Source organism: Aphelocoma coerulescens, chromosome 19 (genome assembly GCF_041296385.1).
Source record: "Aphelocoma coerulescens isolate FSJ_1873_10779 chromosome 19, UR_Acoe_1.0, whole genome shotgun sequence".
Classification (NCBI taxonomy): Eukaryota; Metazoa; Chordata; class Aves; order Passeriformes; family Corvidae; genus Aphelocoma; species Aphelocoma coerulescens.
This window is the reverse complement of record NC_091032.1, coordinates 993,507-1,018,504: the sequence shown is the minus strand read 5'-3', so window position 1 is coordinate 1,018,504 and position 24,998 is coordinate 993,507. Positions and strand designations below refer to the sequence as shown.

Below are 24,998 nucleotides of genomic sequence, written 5' to 3'. Positions count from 1 at the left end.
GAGCTGGTTCCTTGGACATGGGCAGAGCCTGAGGCTCCTCTGGAGGAATCCTCAACCCTTCTTAGGGGGAAGAGCAACCCAGAGGTTTCCAACACCCATCAGACCTCGTGAGGCAAAGGCAAATCAAGGCCGGCCATTCTTCATCTTCTCACCTGTCTCAGGACAGGCTGGTGAGGAGAACTCCCTCACTGGCACAGTGCACTGCCCCTGGAGCTGTTAATGGGGTTAATGGGGCCAGACTGTTTCCAGGTCACAATGCCCACAGTGGGTTTGGGAAGAGCTCCCAGCACTGGGAGCCTTCTGTCCTGCAGGAGAACAGCTCCTCACAAGGACAGCAGCAGTGTATTCGTAGGGCCCTGTCCCAGCCCTGCCAAGGGTGAGGGATGGCGGCTGCTCTGGCAGCCACCAGGGTGAGTTTTGGTTTAACAGGTCACTTTTTCATTGCCAAGCTGAGCTGAGCAGGGCAGGGAGGGCACGGAGGAGCTGCTGCTGCATCCCATGGATTTGAGAGTCAGGGATGAGGGTGGAAACCCCCTGGCAGGCAGCAGGGAAATGTCCAGGTGTGGAGAAGGGGATGTCCAGGTGTGGGGAAGGGGAATGTCCAGGTGTGGGGAAGGGGATGTCCAGGTGTGGGGAAGGGAATGTCCAGGTGTGGGGAAGGGGAATGTCCAGGTGGGGGGAAGGGGATGTGCAGGTGTGGGGAAGGGGAATGTCCAGGTGTGGGGAAGGGGATGTCCAGGTGTGGGGAAGGGGAATGTCCAGGTGTGGGGAAGGGGATGTGCAGGTGTGGGGAAGGGGATGTCCAGGTGTGGGGAAGGCAATGTCCAGGTTGGGGGAAGGGGATGTGCAGGTTTAGAGAAGGGGATGTGCAGGTGGGGGGAACAGGGATGTCCAGGTGTAGAGAAGGGGGATGTCTCTGCCCACAGGAGGAGAAGTGTTTGGGGCTGGTCTGTGGTCCAAGAACACACCCAGAGGTGATGCTGAGTGGAGACCCCCATTTCACCAAGGTGCTCCTGGAAGTCTCTGCTGGATCTGCTCCCTTGGGAGATTCCTGAATCTCAGTGGAAACCATGGGGGCTCATTTTGGCTTCATTCCTCCCCAGAACTAAAGGCCCTTCAGTGGGGTGGATGAGACATTAAATACAGATGGGAGTTGAAAGAAATGCTTGAATTGCTGTTTGAGGAGTTGAACTGACTTCTTTTAGGGTGCAATTCATCTCATCCCAAGGTAGCACCTTAATTAAACTCAAGGAACTCTACCCAAAAAGCATCTCCTTCACTGCACTAATTAGAAGTGAGTGAGTGACCCCCAGGGAGATGCCCCAGGACAGCTGACAGCTGTCCCTTAGTGCCACCATCCCTGGCACTTCTGGGTAGTTCCTGCTTTTGGTAATTCCTGCTTTTGAGTCCTCTAGGGATCCTGCTCTTTGAGAACTGGGGGCTCTGAGGGCACCAGTGGTCATTCCTGGCCAGCCTGGAGAGCTGCAGGGCCACAGCCTGTTCTTTCCTGGCAGAAATGCTCCTGCCAGAGCTGTCACAGACCACAACTGTCCCCTTCCACTGGGACCTGCAGCAAAACTTTGCCCCGTTGTTGACAGTTCAGCTGAGCTTTACTCCCTGCTGGATTTGTGTGTGTGTTCCCAACATCTAAAAAGGGTCTGTTTTGCTTCTAGGTTCTGCCTGGCACCAGCAATGCCAAAACATCCCACGAGAAAAGCTGTGCCTGCTGCACTTTTGGAAACTGGAGCTTCCAAAATGAGATGCTGAGCATTTGGGGCGCAGGCTTTTCCTGGGATGGTTCACAGGCTCCCAACACCCGGCGGCAGCGACAGCTGGCTCCTGCCCCCGGGGGTCAGCGGGGCAGCGGGCACCAACAGCTCCAGTCAGGGGGCACACGTCTCCTCCTCCCTGCTCTCCTCCTCTCCAGGAGGAGCACAAAGATTGTTGCTTGGCCTGATTCAGAGAGTGCTGCTGCTGCTGCCTCCCTCCTGCAGGCTTTTTAAAATTCAGCTGTGCTCGTCTCCAGCATCTCTGCAGTGTTGAACAGAGGGTGAGGGTGCTGGGGGGAGCTGCTGCAGCCCATTCATCAGCCAGCCTAAGGACTGGCCTGCATCTCCCATCCTCTGCTTTGTCTGTGGCGCTGCCTGGTGCCCTTTCAGAGCTGTTTGACCCTGCAGAGGTCAGAACTCCCCACATGGTCTGTGTGAAGTGGGATTTCTGGGGTGGGAAGCACAGTGGCTCTACCAGGGTGATGGGCTCAAGCTCTGAGCTTCTCTGTTCCGTTTCCCTGGGCTCTTCTGCACTTGAGAGGATTTCATGAAATCATGGAATGGTCTGGGTTGGAAAAGAACTTAAAAACCATCTCATTCCATGGGCAGGGACACCTTCCACTGTCCCAGGCTGCTCCAAGCCTGGTCCAGCCTGGCTTTGGACACTGCCAGGGATCCAGGGGCAGACACAGTTTGGGCAACAAAGACCTGTTTGGTTGTTCCAAGCAGCAAAACTTTGGAGCAGCACGAGTTCCTCTGGCCAAGGAAATGAAAATGCTGCTTCTGAGGTGGCTTAAAATGGGGAACGTCCTTGCCTGTGTCAGCTCTGTCCAAGTGCAAAATCCACTGTAGATCCCAGTTCTGATCCCAATTCCTGATCCCCTGTGGCTCCGCTGAGGGAAGGAAATGTTTCCCCCTCTCTGGCTGCCTCTGAGCACTGCTCAGCCCTTGAGTTTTCACTCTCACATGTTGAAAAGAGCTGTCCCGGCTGAGGCAGGTCCTGGCAGTTCAGAACAAAAGGTGCCCAGGGCAGCAGGGCACAGAGGCACCACCTCTGCTCACTGCAGTGTCACAGTGCAGGACAGGACTCGTCCCATCTATTCCCTGGGAGCCTTTTTGGGATTTGAACAGAAAACTGGAGGAGCCCAACACGGCTTGGTAGGGCCTGCCAGTGCCAAGAAAGTCTTTCCATGGTGGGATGAGGGAAATAAAGGTGTTTCTGCAGGGAAACTCAGCCTGGCTTAGGCACTCAGCACTTCCCTCTGCCTGCATCCCAGCAGGGAGAGGGCAGAGCCCGCACGACGTCACCCTCATGCCTGGAACAGGACTGGCTTTGCTGAGGGATGGAGGAAGGCTGAGGGCAGCTGTGGAGCTCTCTGTGGGTCCTTGCTCCTCTCACTCCAAAATACCTCCCTGCCAACTCCATGCACCCCTGTCCCGGATCAGGGCGAGTTTTACAGACACAGGAAGAGGAAAATTGTGAAACCCCGGGACTTTCTCTCTCACCTTCAAACTCAGTCTGGCAGTTGCCAGAGTTCTCGTTCAAGCTCTCCTCCTCGTTGATGATGATGTTCTCGATGTCCTTCATGGTGAGGTGGTCGCGGAAGGCGTGGTACAGGATGTGCTTCAGCTCCTCCAGCGTTATCCTCTGCATGTCAAACTGTGGGAGAGAGCCCAGTTACAGCCAGGGATGGGGCTCGGGCGTGAGGGCAAGGCCACAATCCCCAGCTTGTGTTCTATCAGCCTCATTTCAACAGCTCGGAGTGGGTTTTGCTCTTTGGGGTTGGTTTTACTACAGCAGTGAATGCTGTAAATGGGTGTTACCCCTACCAGCTCCCTTGGGCTGGCAGAGCAGCAGAGAAGCCCAGCCCTGTGCCAGGGATGGCCTCCCAGGCTGGAGAGGCAGCAGTGCAGTCCATCCCAACCCAGAGAAAACCCCAAGGGATTCCCCTGGTAGCTCTTAACACCTTCCATGCGCCACAACCCTATTTGTGCCCCCTTTTTTACCTTCCTAACCCCCAGCTGTGCCAGGGTGGGAGGAACAAGCAGAGGGCACTTCCCTCTGAGCTCACTTCTGTTGTGGATCCAGTAGAAAACGCTGTTCTTACACCAACCAAGTGCTAACCCCACACTTCCTGCTGAACACGAACAGTTTGCCGCAGAAGGACGCTGCACACATGCAGTTTGTGGTATTAATTAATCCCTGCTAATGGTGCAGCAGAGAGGACACTCACCCTGGCTGCTGTGCGGGGCCAGGGGAGCAGAGGAGCCTCTCTGAGTTTAGTAAAGAAGGACTGAAACATTCCAAGTCATGATGAGGGTTTCTGTGTGCTGCAGGTGCTCCTCCTCTGTCCAGGCCCTCGAACTGAGGCCTTACAGCCCCAAAGGGGTTTGTGCACAGCAGTCAAGGCTCTCCAGGGCTCCTCCACCCCATCTGAGGCACCACCCACCCTCAGGACACCCAGAAAGGCCAAATCCCTCCAGCTCAACGCCCCAGTGGAGGGAGGGTGGTGCCAACTCACAGCTTCTTCTGCCCTGGGAGAGTGGGGCTCAGCAGGAAATTCCCATTCCTTCCCCAGTCTGAGGAGAGCAGGACAAACCAGGCAGGACAGGACACAGGGAATGGCTCCCCACTGCCAGAGGGCAGGGATGGATGGGATTTTGGGAAGGAATTGTTCCCTGGGAGGGTGGGCAGGCCCTGGCACAGGGTGCCCAGAGCAGCTGTGGCTGCCCCTGGATCCCTGGCAGTGCCCAAGGCCAGGCTGGACATTGGGGCTGGGAGCAGCCTGGGACAGTGGGAGGTGTCCCTGCCCATGGCAGGGGTGGCACTGGATGGGCTTTGAGGTCCCTCCAACCCCAAGCCTTTCTGTGATTGTGATTCCCTGAGGGCAGCAAAACGAAACCCACAAACTACAGCAGACCCCACATTTGTACTGGCCTCAGAGAATCGTCCCTGAGCCAGGAACGGGAAGAGAATTCCAGCAGAGGTGGAACATCAGCCCTGATGAGGTGGAATGGGGTCAGCAGGTGCTGAGGGGCTGCTCCTGCAGGTAGGAACTGAGCACGGGGATGGAATTATGGGTTTGCCACATGGACAGAGTCAGGAAGGTGCTGGGGCTCAGTTTCAGGTTGGAGTTTCCCAGGATGAAGACTCCAAAGGAATGCAGGGTGGGGTGCTGGGTGGGAAAGCCTTGGATCTACCTCCATGCACTCAGCACTGCTGGAAGCCACCCAGGAGAGCTGGGACCCCTGGGCAGCTTCACTGCCCCCTGCACACCTCCAGCAACACCCCCAGCGCTGCTGCGAGGCAACCAGAAGAATTCTCCTGGACTTCCACACCTTCAGTTGCCAGGAGAAACGCTTTTTGTCTGGAACAGGATGTGAAGAGCACAGCTGCTCCCTTTCCAACACTACAGACAGCAGAGCAGGGCTGGTGAGATTTGTTCGTGCACGACAAAGCAGGGTGGGAATTGGTGATTAAATCCCAGGGGGATCTGCAGCCCAGCTCTGAGCGGGGCACCAAGGAGCCACTGGTGACAATGGGGTGCTTGCTATTTTTAGCTGAGTCCCAGAGGAACAAGGGCAGCAGAAACCCCAAACCCAGCAGCCCTGCCGTTCACAGAAATGCTTTTCAGCTGGACAGACCCAGAGCTTGGTCTTTGGTCCCTGCTCTCCACTTCCCCGCCCATTCCCTGCAGCAGGGTTGGGGTTGGTGCAGGAAATGAGTGAAGGGAGTTGGAGGAATCCGTGTTTCTGTGCGTGCTGGATAAAAGCAGGTGGGTGTGTGCAGATCTGCCTCACACACAGGGATAAGTGTGAATATTGCTGGGCCCAGATGAAGCAAAGGGCGCTCAGTTTTCTTCCTTAACCCCTTGGAGGATCAATGATTTTGCATCTGTGCAATGCGCAGTGGTGAGGAGAGAAAACCTCAGGCTGAGCAGCTCCGAGGTGTAGGGAATCCCAGAACTGGCTGGGTGGGAAGGACCTCAAAGCCCACCCAGTGCCACCCCTGCCATGGGCAGGGACACCTCCCACTGTCCCAGGCTGCTCCCAGCCCCAATGTCCAGCCTGGCCTTGGGCACTGCCAGGGATGCAGGGGCAGCCACAGCTGCTCTGGGCACCCTGTGCCAGGGCCTGCCCACCCTCCCAGGGAACAATTCCTTCCCAATATCCCATCCAGCCCTGCCCTCTGGCAGTGGGGAGCCATTCCCTGTGTCCTGCCCCTCCAGTTCCTGATGCAGGGTCCCTCTCTGCCTTCCCTGGAGCCCCTCCAGACCCTGGAGGGGCTCTGAGGTCTCCACAGAACCTCCTCCTGCCCAGGCTGCAGAGCCCCAGCTCTCTCAGCCCCTCAAAGCCTTTGCTGCTCTCCCTCTCCCAGCATTGCCACTAAACAGTTTTAGCAGAGCCTTCTGTGCTCCTGCCTCTGCTCCAAGCTGGAGCACAAACACAACTGTGGGATCAGCTCATCTTCAAATGGTGCCAGCATTCATGACTTGAGGGGTTTGGGGTCTTCAGTACCAGTTAAAATCCGTCTGGAGGGAAGGAATTGTTCTCTTGACAAATGCTCAGCTGCTGCTGCATCTCCAGCTCTGGCTTTTAAATGTTATGCTAATAGAGAGAGAAATTATCTTTTGTTATTGTTTTGTTGTCATTTGTGTCTTTTAGGAAGTGGAACAATCTCAGATGGGATTCAAAACCACCCTCACTGGCTCATAGGAGTTGGACTCAATGATCTTTGGGGTCCCTTCCAATTCACTCAGAACATTCTGTGAAGCTGTGAATTTATGCAGTGATTTTTGGTCTCTTGGCAGGAGCGTGGTCCTTGCTCCTGCTTTGCTCCTTGCAGGACACCCGTCCCCCTGAGCTCTGTGTCACCCTGGCAGCGTGTCCAGGATGGCTCCAGCTCGGGGCAAGCAGGGACAGGCTCTGCTTGGGCTCCCAAGTAATTCCTATTATCCCTGCTCTCCAACCCAGCAATTTCCCTGATTCACTTTTCAATTACTCCGGGTTTTATTGTGCTAATGACAGCAACCAGGGAGCAACTCTTAACTTTTATTGACTCCACTGAGAGGAAAACAGGGACTGTGGCAAGCTGGAAATTTTCTATAGGATTTATAATTAGGAGAAATCAATGGAGCTGCTCGTGAGCCTTGGAGCAATTCGCTGGAAGCAGTGGAACACAAACTGAGGCTCAGACTCCAGGTGCTGCTGGCAGTGGGAACTGTGGAGAGTACCAGGAACTGGGCACTGCAGCTCCCGAGGGACCCCTGCAGCTGGAGGATGTTGTCCCATGAGACACCCAGAAGGAAAAGTGGACCTGATCCAATCCAGTCCTTCTTGACTTAAAATTCCTGCAGGGAATGAACCCCCACCAGTTCCTTGAGCCTCCCTAATCCAAGTTTCCCAGGTTTGTGTCTGCCTTGCCTGCAGAGCTCCATTCCCAGATACTTCTGTCCCCTGCCTGGCCTGGGCTCCTCTGCTCCATGCAGGAACAGCCCAGTGGGAAGGGCTTGTTCCTTGAAGTATTTAAATGCTGGAATAGCACTTCTGATCATTTCATTCCATTTCGTGTCAGCTCTGCTTTAAACAAAAGAGTGGGAGGCTCCTCCCTGCAATCCCAGGGTGGCCCTGCTGCCCTGTGGGTGGGTGAGGCCGGGGGACCCTGCAGTGACAGGAGCAGGGCCACTCTGGGGACCCACAAGGCCTTTTAGAGCCACTTTGCTCAAGAAGAGGTGGGACAGGCTGCTCTGGCAGGGAGGGTTTAGCTGGGGGAGCTCTTAGACCCAGGTTTCCCACAAAAACCACCTGGAAAGGTCGGCTGGGGCTGTTGAGGGCTCCAGGTGGAGCAGGATTTTGCCTCATGTTCTGAAAATTAATTCAGCAACCCCAAAAACTTCAGGGAATCATTTAGGCTGGACAATATCCTTGAGTCCAACCACAGGTCTGACCCCAATCCCAGCACTAACCCTGACCCAAAGCACCAAACCTGCACTGACCCCAATCCCAGCACTAACCCTGACCCAAAGCACCACACCTGCACTGACCCCAATCCCAGCACTAACCACATCCCAAAGCACCACACCTGCACTGACCCCAATCCCAGCACTAACCACATCCCAAAGCACCACACCTGCACTGCCCCCAATCCCAGCACTAACCCTGACCCAAAGCACCACACCTGCACTGACCCCAATCCCAGCACTAACCCTGACCCAAAGCACCACATCTGCACTGACCCCAATCCCAGCACTAACCCTGACCCAAAGCAGCACATCTGCACTGACCCCAATCCCAGCACTAACCCTGACCCAAAGCACCACACCTGCACTGACCCCAATCCCAGCACTAACCCTGACCCAAAGCACCAAACCTGCACTGACCCCAATCCCAGCACTAACCCTGACCCAAAGCACCACATCTGCACTGACCCCAATCCCAGCAATAACCACATCCCAAAGCAGCACCACGTCCCTGTTTCACTGATTTCTTGTTTGGGGCAGCCCCTGACAATCTCTGAGTAACAAACAAGCCCTTTGTTTTGCCCTCAGACCTTTTGGGTGCCCTCAACACCCCCAGGGCAGTTTAGAGGGGCTCTGCCCACGCTGCCAGAACAGGGGTGTGACCCCAAAAGTGCCCGGAGTCTGCAGAGCAGCGGGGCTTTGTGCACACGTATGGATGTACTTGTGTGGAGAAATGTATTGCCTTTATTATTTCTATTATTGTTGTTATTGTCATTGCTATTACCACTGTTTGTATTATTGTTGTTGTTGTAACACTATATTCTTCTTATTATTGTTACTTACTTTGTTTTTGTTATTGTTATTATTAGTATTGTTACTTTATTATTGTCATTTATTTATTTATTATTATTATCATTGTTACTTAGAGGGATGGAGCAGCTCTCCTGGGAGGAAAGGCTGGGAGAACTGGGATTGTTCAACCTGGAGAAGGTTTGGGGTGACCTCATTGTGGCCTTCCAGGACCTGAAGGAGCCAACAAGGAAGATGGAGAGACACTTGGGACAAGGGCTGGAGGGACAGGACACAGGGAATGGCTTCCCACTGCCAGAGGGCAGGGCTGGATGGGATTTTGGGAAGGAATTGTTCCCTGGGAGGGTGGGCAGGCCCTGGCACAGGGTGCCCAGAGCAGCTGTGGCTGCCCCTGGATCCCTGGCAGTGCCCAAGGCCAGGCTGGACATTGGGGCTGGGAGCAGCCTGGGACAGTGGGAGGTGTCCCTGTGTGTCCCTTCACACACCCCACAGCCCACCAAGGATCTTCAAGGAATATCCCTGGGATTCGTCTGGCTCTACCAGAGGCACTGGGGTCTGTGGGTTACAAACTGCTCTGGGCAGAGCTCCAAACACCCTCCTCTGCTGCCAGGGACAGGAGGGGATTTTGTGGCTGTCCTGTGCAGGGCCAGGAGTTGAACTCGATGATCCTTGGGGGTCTCTTCCCACTAAGGATATTCCATAATACTCAGTGTGGATTTAGAGCATCCCTTAAAGCTGCTGGCTCCATGACTGCTGAGACAGGGGCTGGTGAGGCGTCCAGGTGCCTGACAGGAACCCATGGCAACACATTTGGCTCTGGGGACGGGAAATGCTGCTGGGGCTGGGCTGCAAAGAAACCCTTTTCCATCCAAAAATTAACGTGGAGATTAATTCCCTGCTGGAGCTGTAATTCCCTCTGCTGGTCTCATCCCCTGGTGAGGCTGGTCCCATCCTTTACCAGACCCAGACTAGCTCTGGAGCGATGATTTAAGCAGGGGACTGGGTCTTTGGCTGTGCCTCTCCACTTCCCAGCTGGAATCTAATGGTTCTTAAACTGGGCTAAGAGAAATAAGGCCCCTGACAGGCCCCACCTCCACGGCAAACACAGCAGGGATATCAATCCTGGCCCCACTCAATTAACTTGGAATAGTTTAGTAAACCACGGAGAAGTGGTGGTTCGGTTTATTTTTCAATTAGAGAATGCTCTGAGGCTGCAGCACAAATTAACAGGCCCCAGGAATTTCTGCAGCCTGGGTTTAGAGCCTAGGGCTGATCCTAATCAAAGGGAATCGCTAACGAGGGCTGCACCATCCTGACCTCCCATGCCAGGCCTGAGGGTGCCTTTGGGGAAGCAAAGTCCTCACTTTTAGCTGGGGCTAAAGCTGGCAATTCCCATTTGGCACCGACCATCTTCTGCCTCCCGCACAGATCTGGAGTTCTCCTGGATCCCTGTGCCCGGGTAAATCCAGCAGTGGGCTGAGGTAAAACCAGCTCTGTGGGGATGTCTGTGCCCGGGATTTCAGGCTGACCGGTTCCCCCTTTGCTCAGTCAACAGGAGCACAACAAGGGGGTTTGGGGGCTGGTCGCTGTGTGGGCTGTGCCAAAACTCCCGATATTCCAAGGGAAAAAATCCTTCAGTCTTTGCCCCACAAGATGTTCCTCCATCAGGGGAGGGCAGGGGGTCTGCACTCCAGGGGGACCCTCAGGGGCGGCAGCTGCTGGGTCTGGGAATGCTGGAATTCCTGGTCCAGGCAGCAGCGAGGATGTGGGGGCAGCTCTCTGTGTGCCAGGTGAGGCTCGTGCCACGCCAGGTGCCCGGGCACAGCTGCACAGACAGCAGTGGTGGCAGTAATGACAAACCTGGCAGCACGGGGGGATTATGGAGTGAGGGGCAGCCAAGGCCTTGCAAAAATAACCTCCCCTGTCTGCTTCACCAAGCAGATTGAGCCCGACCCTTGGCCTCTTCCCCGTTTTTCACAGGCTGCTGCAGGATCCCTGCCCACAGAAATGATCTTTGAGCTGCTCCTGAGTGGGATGAGGCAGCAGAAACCCGAGTGTGGTGAATGAATGGGCCCTGCTGCTGCTGTCTTCTGAAAGGCCTCAGCCAAAGGAAACCCATTTTTTTACTTAACAGCTACAAATGTTTTGAGAACGCCGGGAGAAGTGGATTAGAAGGTGAGACCTGCTCCTGAACTGCACAATCATTAACAAAGGCTTTACAAGGCAGACCCAGAGCTGCTGTGGGGGACTTGAGTCTTCCTTGGCACTGCTGACAGGGGTGAACAAAAACCAGTGACAATGAGGCAGCAAGGAAAGCTTCTAACCCTGCTGTGCAGCACCAGACAGAGCCAAGACAGACTCATGGAATCCCAGAATGAGTTGGGATGGACCTCAAAGCTTATCCCTGCCATGGGAGACCTTCCACTGTCCCACATTGCTCCAAGCTCAACCTGGCCCTGGATACTGCCAGGGATGCAGGGGCAGCCACAGCTGCTCTGGGCACCCTGTGCCAGGGCCTGCCCACCCTCTAAAGCAAAAGGGAAAAGGGAAAAAACCCCGAAGTTTTTATTCTCTACTTCCCTCAGCAAGTGATGTTCAGCCACTTCCCAGGAAGGACTCCAGCCCCTGGAGTGGCTGCCCCAAAGGCAAGCACTGGAAATAACAAATTGCCCCTTTCCTCCTCATTTTCTTAGTTTTTACACCTGAGCTGACATCTCATGGTCTGGAATACCCCAGGACCTCAGGACTGGCACCTTCGCATTTGCAAGACATGAAATATTAAAAAGACAAATTTTTTTTTCACAGTGAGAAATTCACCTAAAGCAGGAGAAATTCATCTGTGCAGGGAAAGGTCATGATTTGTCAAACTGGCACTTTCTAAGGAGAAGGAAGAAATAACAAATTTGAAATGCCAGAAGCTCCTGACGTTGCTAACGGGGCCCAGGAGCTGACAGAGAGGAGATGGAAGTGCCACCACCAGTGTGTCCCAGTGCCCCCAGCAGCTGCACAGCCAAGGCACACAAACAACACATTTGGGGCTATTTTTCCAACTTGCCCCCAGGCTGTAGAAACCAGGGTTTCTCTAAAGGCCATCCCGTCTGCCCCCAAAGCCCCCGATCACGCTGAGGTGACAATGGAGCTCCCCTGGTGCCTGACATGGATCACTCTCCTGACAAGTCAAGAGCCCTGAGGGAAGTCAGTGAATCTCAAATTCAGCTGGAGACAGAAACACAGAGGAAAACCCCTCCCCTGCTGCAGTTCAGTTTAGCAGTTCCAGAGCAGAGGATGTGAAAAATTGGTGCTGGTGCACCAAGGCTCAGAGGATGGGAGGGAAGGACAGAAATGATTTGAGGATTTTGAATTTGTTTCTCTCTGTCACCTTGTGCTGGGATGTGGATTTGTCTTTTCTTATTTTTGCATGTTGTAATTATTTTTGTATCACCTTTTGCTCTCCACATAGCAGCCACTGCTTGAAACCAGGATTAATTCAGCTGAAAACCACGACATCAAAACTAAAGCCTGGAGTATCTGCTCCGTTATTCCAGTACTGGGAGCCCATGATTTTTTTCCTTGCCATGGCACAAACAAGGTGATCACTTCTGAAGTCCCCTCCAGCAATTCACTTGGCATTTGTGAGCTCCTGGCAGCTACCAATAACTGAGAGAGAGCAGGAAATACAGATCAGCTGTCAGAGCTGAAAAATAAACTTCAGCAAAGCGATTTTAATGCCTGACTCAGTCTGCACCGAGGAGGGAGCACTGGCACCTCCACACTGGTGTAAACGAGCAGCTTTTGCTGCAGGAAAGCTCAGGAGGCACAGGGGAAGCAGGAGCAGAGCTGGCTCCCAGCACAGAGCCCAGCACAGGAGATCCCACAGCAGAGTGCAGGTGAGATGTGGGAAGAGCTCACCTGAGAAATTCCTCCTGGGGACAAGCAGGGATGCTGCAGACTGGGAACAGATTTATGAGCTCTGCATGGGACACCCTGATTGTCTGGAGCCCACTGGGAATGCAGTGGGAACCCTCCCAGCACCAGCTGCTCCATCCCATCATCTACACCAGGACATGGGACAGGTGAACTCGAGTGGTGCCTCACAACAGAGGACACAGCAGATGGAGCAGGTCCTGTGGATTTTCCTTCCCTGCCTCATCTGAACTGCCCAATCATCAGATTTTGCTGTGCTGTATCATAATAAATAAATGCCTTTGGATTATCTTTTACCTTGGGGTATCTTTTATGGCAGATCTGACCATGAGTCTCTGGGGAATTGAATGTAGAATCACAGAATATCCTGATGGGAAGGGACCCCCAGGGATCACCCAGCCCAGCCCTGGCCCTGCACAGACACCCCAACAACCCCACCCTGGGCATCCCTGGCAGCGCTGTCCCAACGCTCCTGGAGCTCTGGCAGCCTCGGGGCCGTGCCCATTCCCTGGGGAGCCTGGGCAGTGCCCAGCACCCTCTGGGGGAAGAACCTTTCCCTGCTGCCCAGGCTGACCCTGCCCTGGCAGCTGGGCACTGTCACCAAGTCAGGAGAGCTCAGCCACGTCCCAGCCCTGAGCTCCCACCTGGGAACAGCCACGTCATGGGAGAGAGCTCTGCCCCAGGCCTGTGACATCAGGCTGCTAATTGCACTTCAGTTCTGCATGAATTAGAGAAATATTTAGCTCAGTGACACTTGAGGGCTCTTGTTCCACTAAAATAAACTGAATAAACTGTCACATGGCAGCTCAGCTCCCCCACCCAGTGCCTCCCTGGAGCTCAGTTTGGAGAAAGAGCCCAGGAACAGCACCTGGGGGCAAATCAAGGTTGGGCTTCCAAACGGAGCCCAGCAGGCTGGGGATGGAGCAGCTCTGCTGGGAGGAAAGGCTGGGAGAGCTGGGATTGTTCACCTGGAGAGGAGAAGCTCCAGGGTGACCTCACTGTGGCCTTGCAGGGCCTGAAGGAGCTGACAGGAAAGACGGAGAGAGATTGGGGACAAGGAGGGACAGGACACAGGGAATGGCTTCCCAGTGCCCAAGGGCAGGGCTGGATGGGATATTGGGAAGGAATTGTTCCCTGGCAGGGTGGGCAGGCCCTGGCACAGGGTGCCCAGAGCAGCTGGGGCTGCCCCTGGATCCCTGGCAGTGTCCAAGGCCAGGCTGAACATTGGGGCTGGGACAGGAGTGGGAGGTGTCCCTGCCCACGACAGGGGTGGGATGAGTTGAATTTTAAAGTCCCTCCCACCCCAACCCATCCTGGCACTCTGATTCTGGATATGGAAAATGAGCTTTATGCCACACTAAAATCTTCCTCCCTCACTGATTCCTCCCAGCATCAGACCACTCCCCTGGCAATATTCCCTATTTCTCTTCATTCCACTGGGCCAAGTGCGATGCCTTGCTGAAGCCTTGCTGAAGCCTCGCCCACTCTGCAGGTACCAATCCCACTTTTCTCACCAAATTATGAAATGTGTAAATGAAATCCAATCTTGGAGCCCTCAGCTTCTGCCCCAGCTCTGGAGAAGGACACAAACCTTCCACAGCTTGAGCAGGGATATTTTTCAAATAGAAAATGTCACTGATCCATGAAAACTCTGAGCCCTGAGTTCATTAAAACTTCATTACTTGGAGGCCAGACGGTGAGAGGGAAGGACCTGGCAGCCTGACTCGAGCTGACTGCAGGCAATCACCCTGGCAGGGAGCAGGAGAAATGGCATTTACTGATGTGGCCAATTTCACCCCTATGAGAAGAACCTGCTGTAGAGGGACACCAGCATCAGCTTGGGGGTGGCCTTTTGCCTGGAGGGGAACTTGATTTCATCAGTCCCTGAGTGCAGTTTTGGTTTCAGCAGTCCCTGGGTGCAGTTTTGGTCTCACAGTCCCCGAGTGCAGTTTTGGTTTCAGCAGTCCCTGGGTGCAGTTTCTTTGCAAATGTTACCTAATGTTTGTTACTTGCCCAAGAGCCCTGGCTCAACAGCAGCATTTCCATCCCATCTGCTGGAGAAATTCCTTCTGTTGCAAAGTAAAAGTTCAGCGATTTTGCAGAGGAAAAAGCCGAGAGCAGAGGCTGGAATCGATGCTGTGACACTCAGCAGAAGAAGGAGCAGGCTGCAAAGCCAGGCTGTCCTCTGCCTTTCCTTCAGCCCTGACCTGGGAACACCTTCAGAGCTCCATTTGCATAGGACAAAGTGTCTGCTCCCATCCAAATGGGACTGTGATCCCTGGCTATTTGGGATCTTAGCACATCCACCCTGCCGTGTGAGGGGAGGGGCTGAGCCTGTCCAAGGATTCATCTTGAACTTTGCTCGTTTGCCTGAACAAATGCAAATCTTGCTGCATTCCTGCCCTCCACAACGCCCCGTGGGTTTGGGGTCAGGCCTGATGGATCCCCCCGGCTGGAAGCTGCTTTGGGTCCCCATGTCCTGCATCTCCCACTGCAAATCCAAGCTCAGGAAGAGGAATTTTTAAAGCAGGAACATGAGGAGTCCCTGGGCAGCTTCATCTCCCTGTAAATCAGTGCCAGGCATGTCCCTGTCCCTGCTGCTGTCCCTGCTGCTGTCCCTGTCCCTGCTGCTGTCCCTGTCCCTGCTGCTCTTTATTTGCACTGCAGGGACAACCACGAGGAGCAGCTCCCCAGCACAGCCCTCCCAGAGCCACCTGAGGGGGACATTCCCACGTGCTGCTGGCTAATGACAAATGCAGGGACAAGGACACCAAGGACCCCAGCGGGGTGAGGCAAAAGGCACCTGGAGGTTGGATACGGAGCCACCACCGAGCCCAGGACCTGCCAGGGCAAAGCTCTCCTTTGCTGAGTTTAAATCCTCCCCGAGCCCTGGGAGCTGCTCTGCTGAGGCCAAACTCTGTTCATGACACTCCAACAGTTTTTTGGGAGAACACAGAAGCTCCCTCCTCCAAAATGCTGTGTTTTCCTGGTGGGAAACAGACCCCTGAGGTTCTGCATGCCCGGAACTGCTGTCAGGAATGACCAGGGGTGACTTTCTGGTCCCAGTGTCACACACAGCCCGGTGACAGCAGAGCTGTGCCTCTGGTGCCGCCTGTGCCAGCTCTGCAGCCTTTGCAGGAGAACCTCTTGGTGACACACGTCAGGTTTTCTGTTTTCCCTTCTCACAACGAGCTGGCTTTGCCTGCAGGGAATCTGTGCTCCCTGGCCAGCTGTTCCAGCTGATCAGCTCCTGTCATCTCTGACACTTTTCCTGGAGCGCTTCATCCCGGTTTGAAATCCCTCAGGAGAGAGAAATCCACATCTGCTGACGGTTCTGACTGGCTCCTTTTCTGCCCCTTTTCTGCCCCGTTTGGCACAGCCACACTGAGGGGAAGTTGTGCTTTGCTGCCCTTGGAGTGTCCCCCCCACCTGCTTTGTCATTTCTCGGGCTCCCTGAGCCATTGCTGCCCTAAAGAATCATCTCACAGCAGCCGATTTCACCCAGAGTGGGTAAAGAAAAGCAAAAAAAGCAAAAAGAAAGGAACAATCTAAAATGCACCGAGAGCTGCAACTCTTTGGTAACTCAGAATTGTTGAATCCCAGAATGGGTTGGGTTGGAAGAGACCTTAAAATCATCTCCTTCCACCCCTGCCATGGCAGGGACACCTCCCACTGTCCCAGGCTGCTCCCAGCCCCAATGTCCAGCCTGGCCTTGGGCACTGCCAGGGATGCAGGGGCAGCCCCAGCTGCTCTGGGCACCCTGTGCCAGGGCCTGCCCACCCTCCCAGGGAACAATTCCTGCCCAATATCCCACCCAGCCCTGCCCTCTGGCACTGGGAAGCCATTCCCTGTGTCCTGTCCCTCCATTCCTTGTTCCCAGTCCCTCTCCAGCTCTCCTGGAGCCCCTTTAGGCCCTGCAAGGGGCTCTAAGGTTGCTCCAAGCCTGGTGTTTCATCATCTCTGTGGCCCCTTTGTAACCTGCCCCTGTTTACTGTGGATTAATTTTGCTGTCAGTGTTGGAGGCTGAAATATCTGCTCTCTACCTGAGTGTGCCAAGTGCACCTGGATTTTATCAGAGAGATAAGGTGAGCAGGCTCTGTCATATCTGCCTGGAGCTTAGGCATCAAAACAGGTCCATTTTTCACTGATTTTGTTTTCCCAGTAAAGGGAAATGTGGATTCTTCAGGGTTTGGTTTTTTTTTTTTTTCAATTCTATTTGTGTTTTTTCTTTTTGCCATCATGGATTGAATAAAATTTACATTTAGGCAACAAAAGTTCACTACAGACTCTGCCACCTTCTGTATTAAATCTTTTCTTTCCCTCTGCACGCTCTGCTTGGAGAAGTTCGATGTTGTTGTTGATTCTCCAAGGGAAAAGCTGGAAAGAGCTGCAGGGAAGGGAGTCCCTGAGCCCCCAGAGCTGCTCTGGGGGGGTGTGTGTGTGTGTGCACATCCATATCCATCAGAACTGATGTAATTAAAAGGAAGGCATTGAAAAATATAATTTGAAGCAGTTTTCAGCCTTCATGCATAATTTTCAAATTATTTGGGAAGGGAGAAGTTATCAGAGTTGACAGGGCAATGTTACATGCAGTGAGAAGGAATAAAACTTAGTCTTCAATTCATCTATTCTGTCAATTAATGAAGGAATGGATATAAATGAAGTGTTCGGGATCTGGGAGAACAAAGGGGAATGTGCTTCTCTCAGAGCCTAAAGAGCCAAAGCAACACATGCTGGAAAAGATGGGAGAAAACATCCTGGGAACAGGTGTTACTGTTAGCTGGTCTTCAGAGGTGCTAATGAAAACTCCCGAAAATTAACGGGATCACAGGGAATCCTGAGGATGTGACAAAACTCCGGGCTTTGGCTGTGTGAATTTGACATGCCTCCATCAAGGCAGTGTTATCATTCCTCGCCTCAGCCCTGCAAACAGCTCCCATAAATTTCCCTGAGCTAATTGCTCTTTAATAGTTTGTTGTGTGAGCACTCGCTAATTACAAGTCAGGCAGCGTTGTGAAAACACATCTGAAATATTCCTACAGGTGAGAAATGGGTTTGGGGAAGAAAGGAATTTTTAGCAGAGTGTGGTTTGTGAGTCTTGGGACTTCTGAAGTCCTGCTTCAAACACCAGCACTGAGTCAGAGCACTGTTGTCATTAGACATAAATAATTCATCGGTGAGGTGAGCCAGGTAGCTCTGGCCTTTCTCTGGGTGCTGCATTTTAAATTAAAAGTAACCCAACTCTTTATGCTGGTTTTTGTTTCTAAATTCCTTCAGGTTTCCCTCAGACTCCGCCACTCGGGCCCAGTGCAGGAGAGAGAGGTTGGTGATCCCAGACTGGAGCATTCCCACAGATTTGGGGAATAAGAGGAGCTGCAGAATGGGACTGGGAAGGTGGCACAGAGAGGTGTGGCACTGCTGAGACCCCTCAGACCCTGGGGGCAGTCCTAGACCCCTCAGGACAAAAACCCCTGAGGGGCTGGAGCGTATCCAGGGCAGGGAACAGAGCTGGGAAGGGGCTGGAGCCCCAGGAGAGGCTGAGGGAGCTGGGAAAGGGGCTCAGGCTGGAGCAAAGGAGGCTCAGGGGGGACCTTGTGGCTCTGCACAAGTCCCTGACAGGAGGGGGCAGCCGGGGGGGTCGGGCTCTGCTGCCAGGGAACAGGGACAGGAGGAGAGGGAACGGCCTCAGGCTGGGCCAGGGGAGGCTCAGGGTGGGCATCAGCAGGAATTTCCCCATGGAAAGGGTGCTCAGGCCTTGGCAGGGGCTGCCCAGGGAGGTTTGGAGTGCCCATCCCTGGAAGTGTCCCAGGAAGGGCTGGAGGTGGCACTCAGTGCTCTGGGCTGGGGACAAGGTGGGCATCGGGCACAGGGTGGATTCAATGATCCTGGAGGGCTTTCCCAGCCCCAGTGATGCTGGGATTCTCTGTGGTCCACGTGCAGCAGTGCCAGGGCTGGTGCTGAGGTTCCTGAGGCCACACAACAACAATCTCAGCAAACCCAAAGGGCAGGAATCCCCTCCCACCCTTATATCCCTTTTCTGCTTCTAACTTCAGCCATGGCAGACACTTCCAGATCAGTGGAATGGGATAAATTCCCGGGAAGATGCAGACTTTGCTAATTACAGAAAGGAAAGGCAGAAGGAATCCCCAGCCATTATTAGTCCTCGTTGTAATTTATGCAATAAAACCAAAAAGTGATGGCTTAAACTGGAGTTTTCTGTTGCCTCTGGGAGGATCAATTGGAGTTTTTAATCCCACATTTAGATGCTAATGGTTCAATCCATCACTCCAGGGCCATTCCGGGGCAATGGTGGGGCTTAGAGGTGGATCAGAAGCAAATTCCTGATGAAGTATTGAATACTGAAAGAGGAATTACTGAATGATGAAAGAGGAAACATTGAATATTGGAATAGGAAATATTGAATGCTGGAAGAGGAAAGATTGAATGCTGGAAGATGAAGGAGATGCAGTGTTGGCTTTCAGAGAACATCAGAGCTCATTTTCTCCACTGGTGGTGGTGGAACTGTGGGGTCTGGACTGCTGAAGTTCGAGATAAGGGTCTGTCACAGCTGATATTTGAGTATCTCATGGAAAGGAAAAAGAGCGTCATGTTTGCTTTAGTATTCCCTCAACTGCATGTCTTTCTTTGGGAAGAAGCTTCCTCCTGGTGGATGTGATAATCCATGGATGGACACGTGCATGGCAGGTTCAAAGCAGATGTCAGGAGAAGAATCCCACCTTCATTGCAGGAGGGAAGAAGAGAGACCTTGAGCGAAGAATTTGCCAAGTTATTTTGGGGAGTTCTGTGAACTCCCAGCACATCCAACTTGTGCTGTCAGGAAATTTCACACCTTGCAGGAGAAATCCTCTCCTGTGGCTTGCTCTGAAACTGTCTCCTGCTTCACTTGTACCCTCCCCAGCTCCAGTCATCACCTTCCCAAATTCTGACATATAAAGATAACCCAGTTATCTTTTCTTCCACCTAAGTTTTTTCTTCTTATCCATTTAAGTTTCTTCTTTTTAGCCACTAAAGTTCCCTCTTGAGGAAGCACCACCTGGAATTCATGAAGGTTTCCTCCTCATTAACTTCTCCCATCCCTCCATCTCCCTTCCCAGACACAGTGGAGCAGATCCCAATGGCATCCAAGAAGTGAACACACACCACGAGCTGGTTTTTTCCCCTATTCCTTTCTCAACCTTTCCCAGTTTTCCACTTGCTGAGAGCTGAGCTGACATTCCCATGGATCTGTTAAGAATAACTTCAGGATCTCATTCCCAAGTGGTGCCAGCCCTCCCCGAGCTCCAGGGATGCCCAGTGTGGAAAAGGCTGGATGTCACTCCGTGTTTATTTTGCCATGGAAGGAGGGCACCAGGGATGAGCATCAAGAACAGCATCTTTGTTCCAGAGCCCATGGAGCATCCAGGGATTTTCCACATCCTTCTGCCTGTGCCTGCCTTCCACAAGAGAGGAGAACACAGACACTGGAACCAGCCTGGCCACTGCCAGATGGAGAAATCAGCCACCTTCACCCTGGAGACAGCTGTTCAGTAGCTCCCAGCTGCCACTGAAGAGCAAAGCTGCAGGAAAACCCCGTGGGATGGCAGGAAAGGAGCACAATCCCCATTCTGTGTCCAGCAGCTGGGTGAAACCAGAGCCCCACTGGGAATGGCCCTGCTGGTGTCCTGCCCCCTTTCTCAGTGCAGTGCTTCCCTTCCCTCACTCCTACAGCTGGAATTTTAATTCTCCAGGTTTTTTAAGCTGAAAAAACATCAGTGTCCTCCATGCTCTCCTATCTAACCCAGGCAGGTGTTTATTAACACCCAGCACAGGGGTTCAGCACTTCAGGAAAAGCTGCTGTTCCAGTGTATCCAGGGAATCTGTCCAGCAGCACAATGGGAACAGCTACAGCACAAGGAAGCAATTTTAACTATTATCCAGGAGTCAGCATTCCCACCCTCTCCGTGCACCAGTGCCTAGGGATGTGTGTCCATAAAATCCCATTGCGAAGAGAAAGCTCTGGGACTGCCGCTGGTTTGGGAGGAGCTGGGATGGCTCCAGCCTCAGCTCCTTGCCAGGCTGACTGATCCCTCAGCCTGCCTCAGCTGATACCTGCTGCTCCTGGGGGAGCCAAATGTGCTTTTGGATCTCAACCTGCCTGTTGGGATATCGAGGAGAAGCTCCAGAAGCCCTGTGCTGGCCCTGGAGAAGGAAAGGCTGCTCCTCAAGGAGCCCTCCCAGGTTTGTACTGGGGGGCTGGAACAAGGGGAGTTTTCAGATCCCTTCCAACCCAAACCATTCAAGGATTCCATGATTCCATGATTCTGTGATGTAATGATTCTATGATTCTGTAATTCTGTGATTCCCTGATTCTATGATTCCATGTTTCTGTGATTTCATAATTCTGTAATTCCACGATTCCATGATTCTATGATGTCATGATTCCATGATTCTGTGATGTAATGATTCCCTGGTTCAATGATTCCATGATTCTGTGATTTCATGATTCCAGGATTCTGTGATGTAATGATTCCCTGATTCCATGATTCCATGATTCCATGATTCCATGATTCTATGATATCATGATTCCATGATTCTGTGATGTAATGATTCCTTGATTCTATGATTCCATGTTTCTATGGTTTCATTATTCCGTGATTCTGTGATGTCATGACTCCATAATTCTATGAATTCTGTGAATTCTAATGATTCCATTATTCCGTGATTCTGGGATTCCATGGTTCCATCATTCTATGATTTCAGAATTCTGCGGCTCCATGATTCTATGATTTCAGGATTCCATGAGTCTATGATTCCATGATTCCATGATTCCGTGATTTCCTTATTCTCTGATTCCATGATTCTGTGATTTCATGAGCTACATGTTACATTTCTCTTGAATCCAGGAACTGTTGAGCCAAATGGTTCTTTACATTTTGGAGAATTGTGCCATTTTCCTGCACTTTAAGGGCTGCTGGGACTGACACGGTCCACGACCAGGAAAACTTGACACCACCTGACTTCTTTGTCTCCTTATCCATGGAAATTTGGGTCATCCAGATGGATAACACAGCTCACTGATGTGAACTCATCCCCTTATTTTATACAAACCCCTGAACCACCCCTTTGGTCCCAAAGCCTCAAAGTTCACAGGATTCCATGACAATCTTTCACTTTCCAAATGTGCAGTTTAATACTTTGGACTGCACACCCACTTTTATTTCCCACTGGAAATAAAAGGGGAAAACCAACTTGTTTATCAAAGTTTCATTTGGGCAGAGTTTTATCTTCAACTGCTCCCCAGGGACTTCAGTTATTGCCTCATATTCAGCATGGGAGGGCTGAGATTCCCAAACATCCCACAGCAGGCTGGGAGCACAGCTGCAGCCGAGCTCCAGATGTGCTCCCACTGAGCCTGACTGGCTGCAAACACAGGAGAACAAAGAGGGCTGGATTGGGAAGGGATTTTTTGGTTGGGTGTTATGAAAGTGGCAAATGGATATTATGGATGTAAAAGGCAAACATAAAATCATGGAATCAGGAGTGAATGCTGAGTTAATAAGTTGAGTTTGCATTTTTAGTGTGTGAGCAAGGAAATAATGGATTGGGTTTAGGAGGGGGGCTGTTTTTATGCCTTTTATTACTGAGGCTGCTTCCCTGCCTGGCAATCCTTCTGAGAACTCCTGACTTCATCCCCAGCTCCACAGGCACATGAAAACAAAGGAAAGATTGAGGAAATGTCAGCCAAGCAGTAGGAATAAGCACCCAAACAGTAAAACAAAGCAGCTGAGTGCTTTCCAGGGAGGCTGGAGCAGGCTGGAGCAGGATGGAGCAGGATGGAGCAGGCTGGAGCAGGTCTTCCCATGTGGGAAGCCATGGCCAAGGCTCAGGTAGGAATTAAACACAAATCCAGGTGTCTGCATTGTTTGGGTTATCTGCAGTTGTCGAACACACATCCCAGCAATGCACTGGGCTCCAAAACCAGGCTTTAAGCACAATCCAAGGCACAATGGTCACCCTCAAGGGCAAAAGAAGAGGGGCACAAAATCAAATCTGAAAACACAAAATGTTTCTTTCCCCCAGCAACCAAAGTTTCCTGGTAAAATAACAGACTGGAAAAGAATAAATGCCCTCTGTGTGCTCCACTGGGAATGAGGCAAGGTAGCAAATCCATGCTCTGGTTTCTTAGGGTGGATATCAGGAAAAGATCTTCCCCCAGAGGGTGCTGGGCACTGCCCAGGCTCCCCAGGGAATGGGCACAGCCCCGAGGCTGCCAGAGCTCCAGGAGCTTTGGGACAAGGTGGGATCATTGGGGTGTCCGGGCAGGGCCAGGGGCTGGGCTGGGTGATCCCTGGGGGTCCCTTCCAGCTCAGGATATTCCAGGATTCTCCTGGGAGATGGAGAGTGCTGGCTCTGTGCTCCTGGTCAGGCAGAGGCTTGGCCCAGGAACCACCGGAGTGGGGAAGCAGCAGAAGCTCCTGGGTTTGGGGGGTGCAGAGTCAGCAGTGCCCAGCAGCCGCTCCTCTGCACGTTCTCCCTCCCGACGGTTCCCAGCGATGGCTTTCAGCATCCCCTGCTGCTCCCTGCCCTGCTGGGATGCACAGCCTGAAGGTTTTTAGACAGCGAAAAACTCACTTTTCAACAGGCTCCAACCTCTATTCCCAGTGTAAGGAAGCTCTGCTGGATGGAGTTATTAATAAAAGAAATGTAAACACACCCAATATTGGCAGTAATTCTCCATTACCCACTCCACAGGCAGCTTGGAACAATGCACGTGGAGCAGGTGCCCCGTTGCTCTCTGCTCCTGTCAGCACCGATTTTATGAGGATGAGATTTTGCTCTGAAATGTTTCAGAGGCTGACAAACAGATGGGGAAGGAAGCTGCACATGGGCAGCACTAAATCCACCCTGTCTGTGCTGAAAGCTCTTGAGGTAAGGAGTGATAAGCACAGAGACATTTTGGGACACCAACAGCTCAAAGGAAGGAATGCAGCAGGCTGGCAAATCAGCCAGGGGTGAGGAGCTGGGAAAAATAATCCTAGGTTTTCCTGGGATTGAGTAAACCCAGTGGTCCCGAACTTTGGGAAATGTCTTTCCCAGCAGGAAGAAGTTTGCTTGTGCTGCTGCTGCAGTGGGGACAACGTGGGTTATGTGCCAGAGAATTCCAGCTCCCTTGGGATCTTGGAATTAAACCTGCCCGGCCTTCCCACGCTGGAGAGGTGAGGAACTGGTGTAAATACAGAGGGAATCTTCCCTCTGGCACACCCAACACACTCAGCTCTTCAGCTGCTCCTGAGGGGGACAAAGAGGCGTTTTGAGCCATTGGCAGGTGGCCCTTCAGGGAGGCTGTGACAGGACGCTCTGAGCTGTCCCAGAGCAGGTGACCTCCCTCCTGAGCCACCTCCATGCCAAGGCCATCCCTCACACTTCATCCCTGCCACCTTTCCTGCCTCAGGGGGTCAGCAGCAGTAACCCCACAGCCCTCAGCATCACCAGCCTCAGCTCTTGTGGGGTCTGTTTCCGAGGAACCCTGAAAACTGGAGCATCCATTAAACTTGGGAATCACTGTAATTTAATTAAAATTTTATCTCGTTGATCCGATTGTATCCTAAAAACAACTGCAAGCGCTGCCTGTGAGAGCAGATCAGTTCCTGGGATTTCAGGAGTCCTGCTCCCCTGACAGCTCATCACACACCGAGGCTGAGGGGATGTGAAGTTCCCGCTTCCTGCATAAAAATGGAACGTGCAGCACTTGCATTTATTCCCCAAGGAGCCAGAGGAGAAAGGGGATGAGGGAAATTGGAGAAAGCAGAGCAGTTACAATGGATGTGCCCAGGTACAGGCTCTCCTGCTGACAGGAGAGGCTGCTCCAAATGGAGCCCCAAGTCTGTTCTGCCTGGGAAAAGGGGGAATTTCTGTCCATCGTGTGGCACATCCAAGGGAGAGTCTGAATCCCAGAGCCACGGGGGCTGCAAACCCCAGCGTGGCAAATCTCGGTGCCTCTGCTGAGGGGAAGACATGAAAAGATTGCTAATTAAAGCCATTAACTGATTGATTTCCCCCGGAGCTGTGTGGAAACAGCTTCCCAAAGGGCAGGCTGCTGCCCCCTCGGTGCCTGGCTCAGCAATCCCGGCAGGGAAGGAGGCGATCAGCAGAGCCCTCTCCTCCCACAGCTGCTGCTGGGGGGTTCTGCTCCGTGCCGGGTGTCTGGCAGAGGGAACTCTGGTGAGGGATCCACTCCCTGATCCAGCCTTTTGCCACCTCCCAGGTGCCCCTGGGATGCTCTGGCTGCTCAGCTGTGGCCCTGCCCCCTCTTCAGGGGGGGCCTGCCCTCAAGCAGGGGTTGGTCCCCATCCCTGCAGACTGAAAATCCGATTTTCTGGGAAATATTTCCATCCCAGGTACCTTCCCCTGCTCTAAAGAGTGCAGAGACTTAGGAATCACGGGGTTCATCACGTTGAAAGAATGTGACTTCTTATTGCCAGTGATACTCGAAGTGTTTAACATTCAAACATGTCTTGCTCATGCTAAGAGGGAA

At 52.8% G+C, this 24,998-nt stretch overlaps 1 protein-coding gene and 1 long non-coding RNA gene across 3 annotated transcripts in view; one reads left to right on the top strand and one right to left on the bottom strand.

Annotated features, from left to right (window-relative positions):
* Positions 1-24,998, bottom strand: part of CALN1 (calneuron 1) — a 95,440-nt gene that overhangs the window by 3,252 nt on the left and 67,190 nt on the right. Inside the window, exons 4-5 of one of the 2 annotated variants that reach the window (XM_069033441.1) lie at positions 3,276-3,429; positions 2,819-2,821 (exon numbers count right to left, since the gene is read on the bottom strand). In XM_069033441.1, coding sequence (XP_068889542.1) covers positions 2,819-2,821; positions 3,276-3,429 — 157 coding nt within the window. The remainder of the gene's footprint in view (positions 1-2,818; positions 2,822-3,275; positions 3,430-24,998) is intronic. The other variant, XM_069033442.1, reaches the window with a different exon arrangement.
* Positions 9,887-12,655, top strand: LOC138120718 (uncharacterized). Its single transcript, XR_011155944.1, has 3 exons — positions 9,887-10,020; positions 10,520-10,714; positions 12,000-12,655. It is a non-coding gene; the product is annotated as an uncharacterized lncRNA (long non-coding RNA).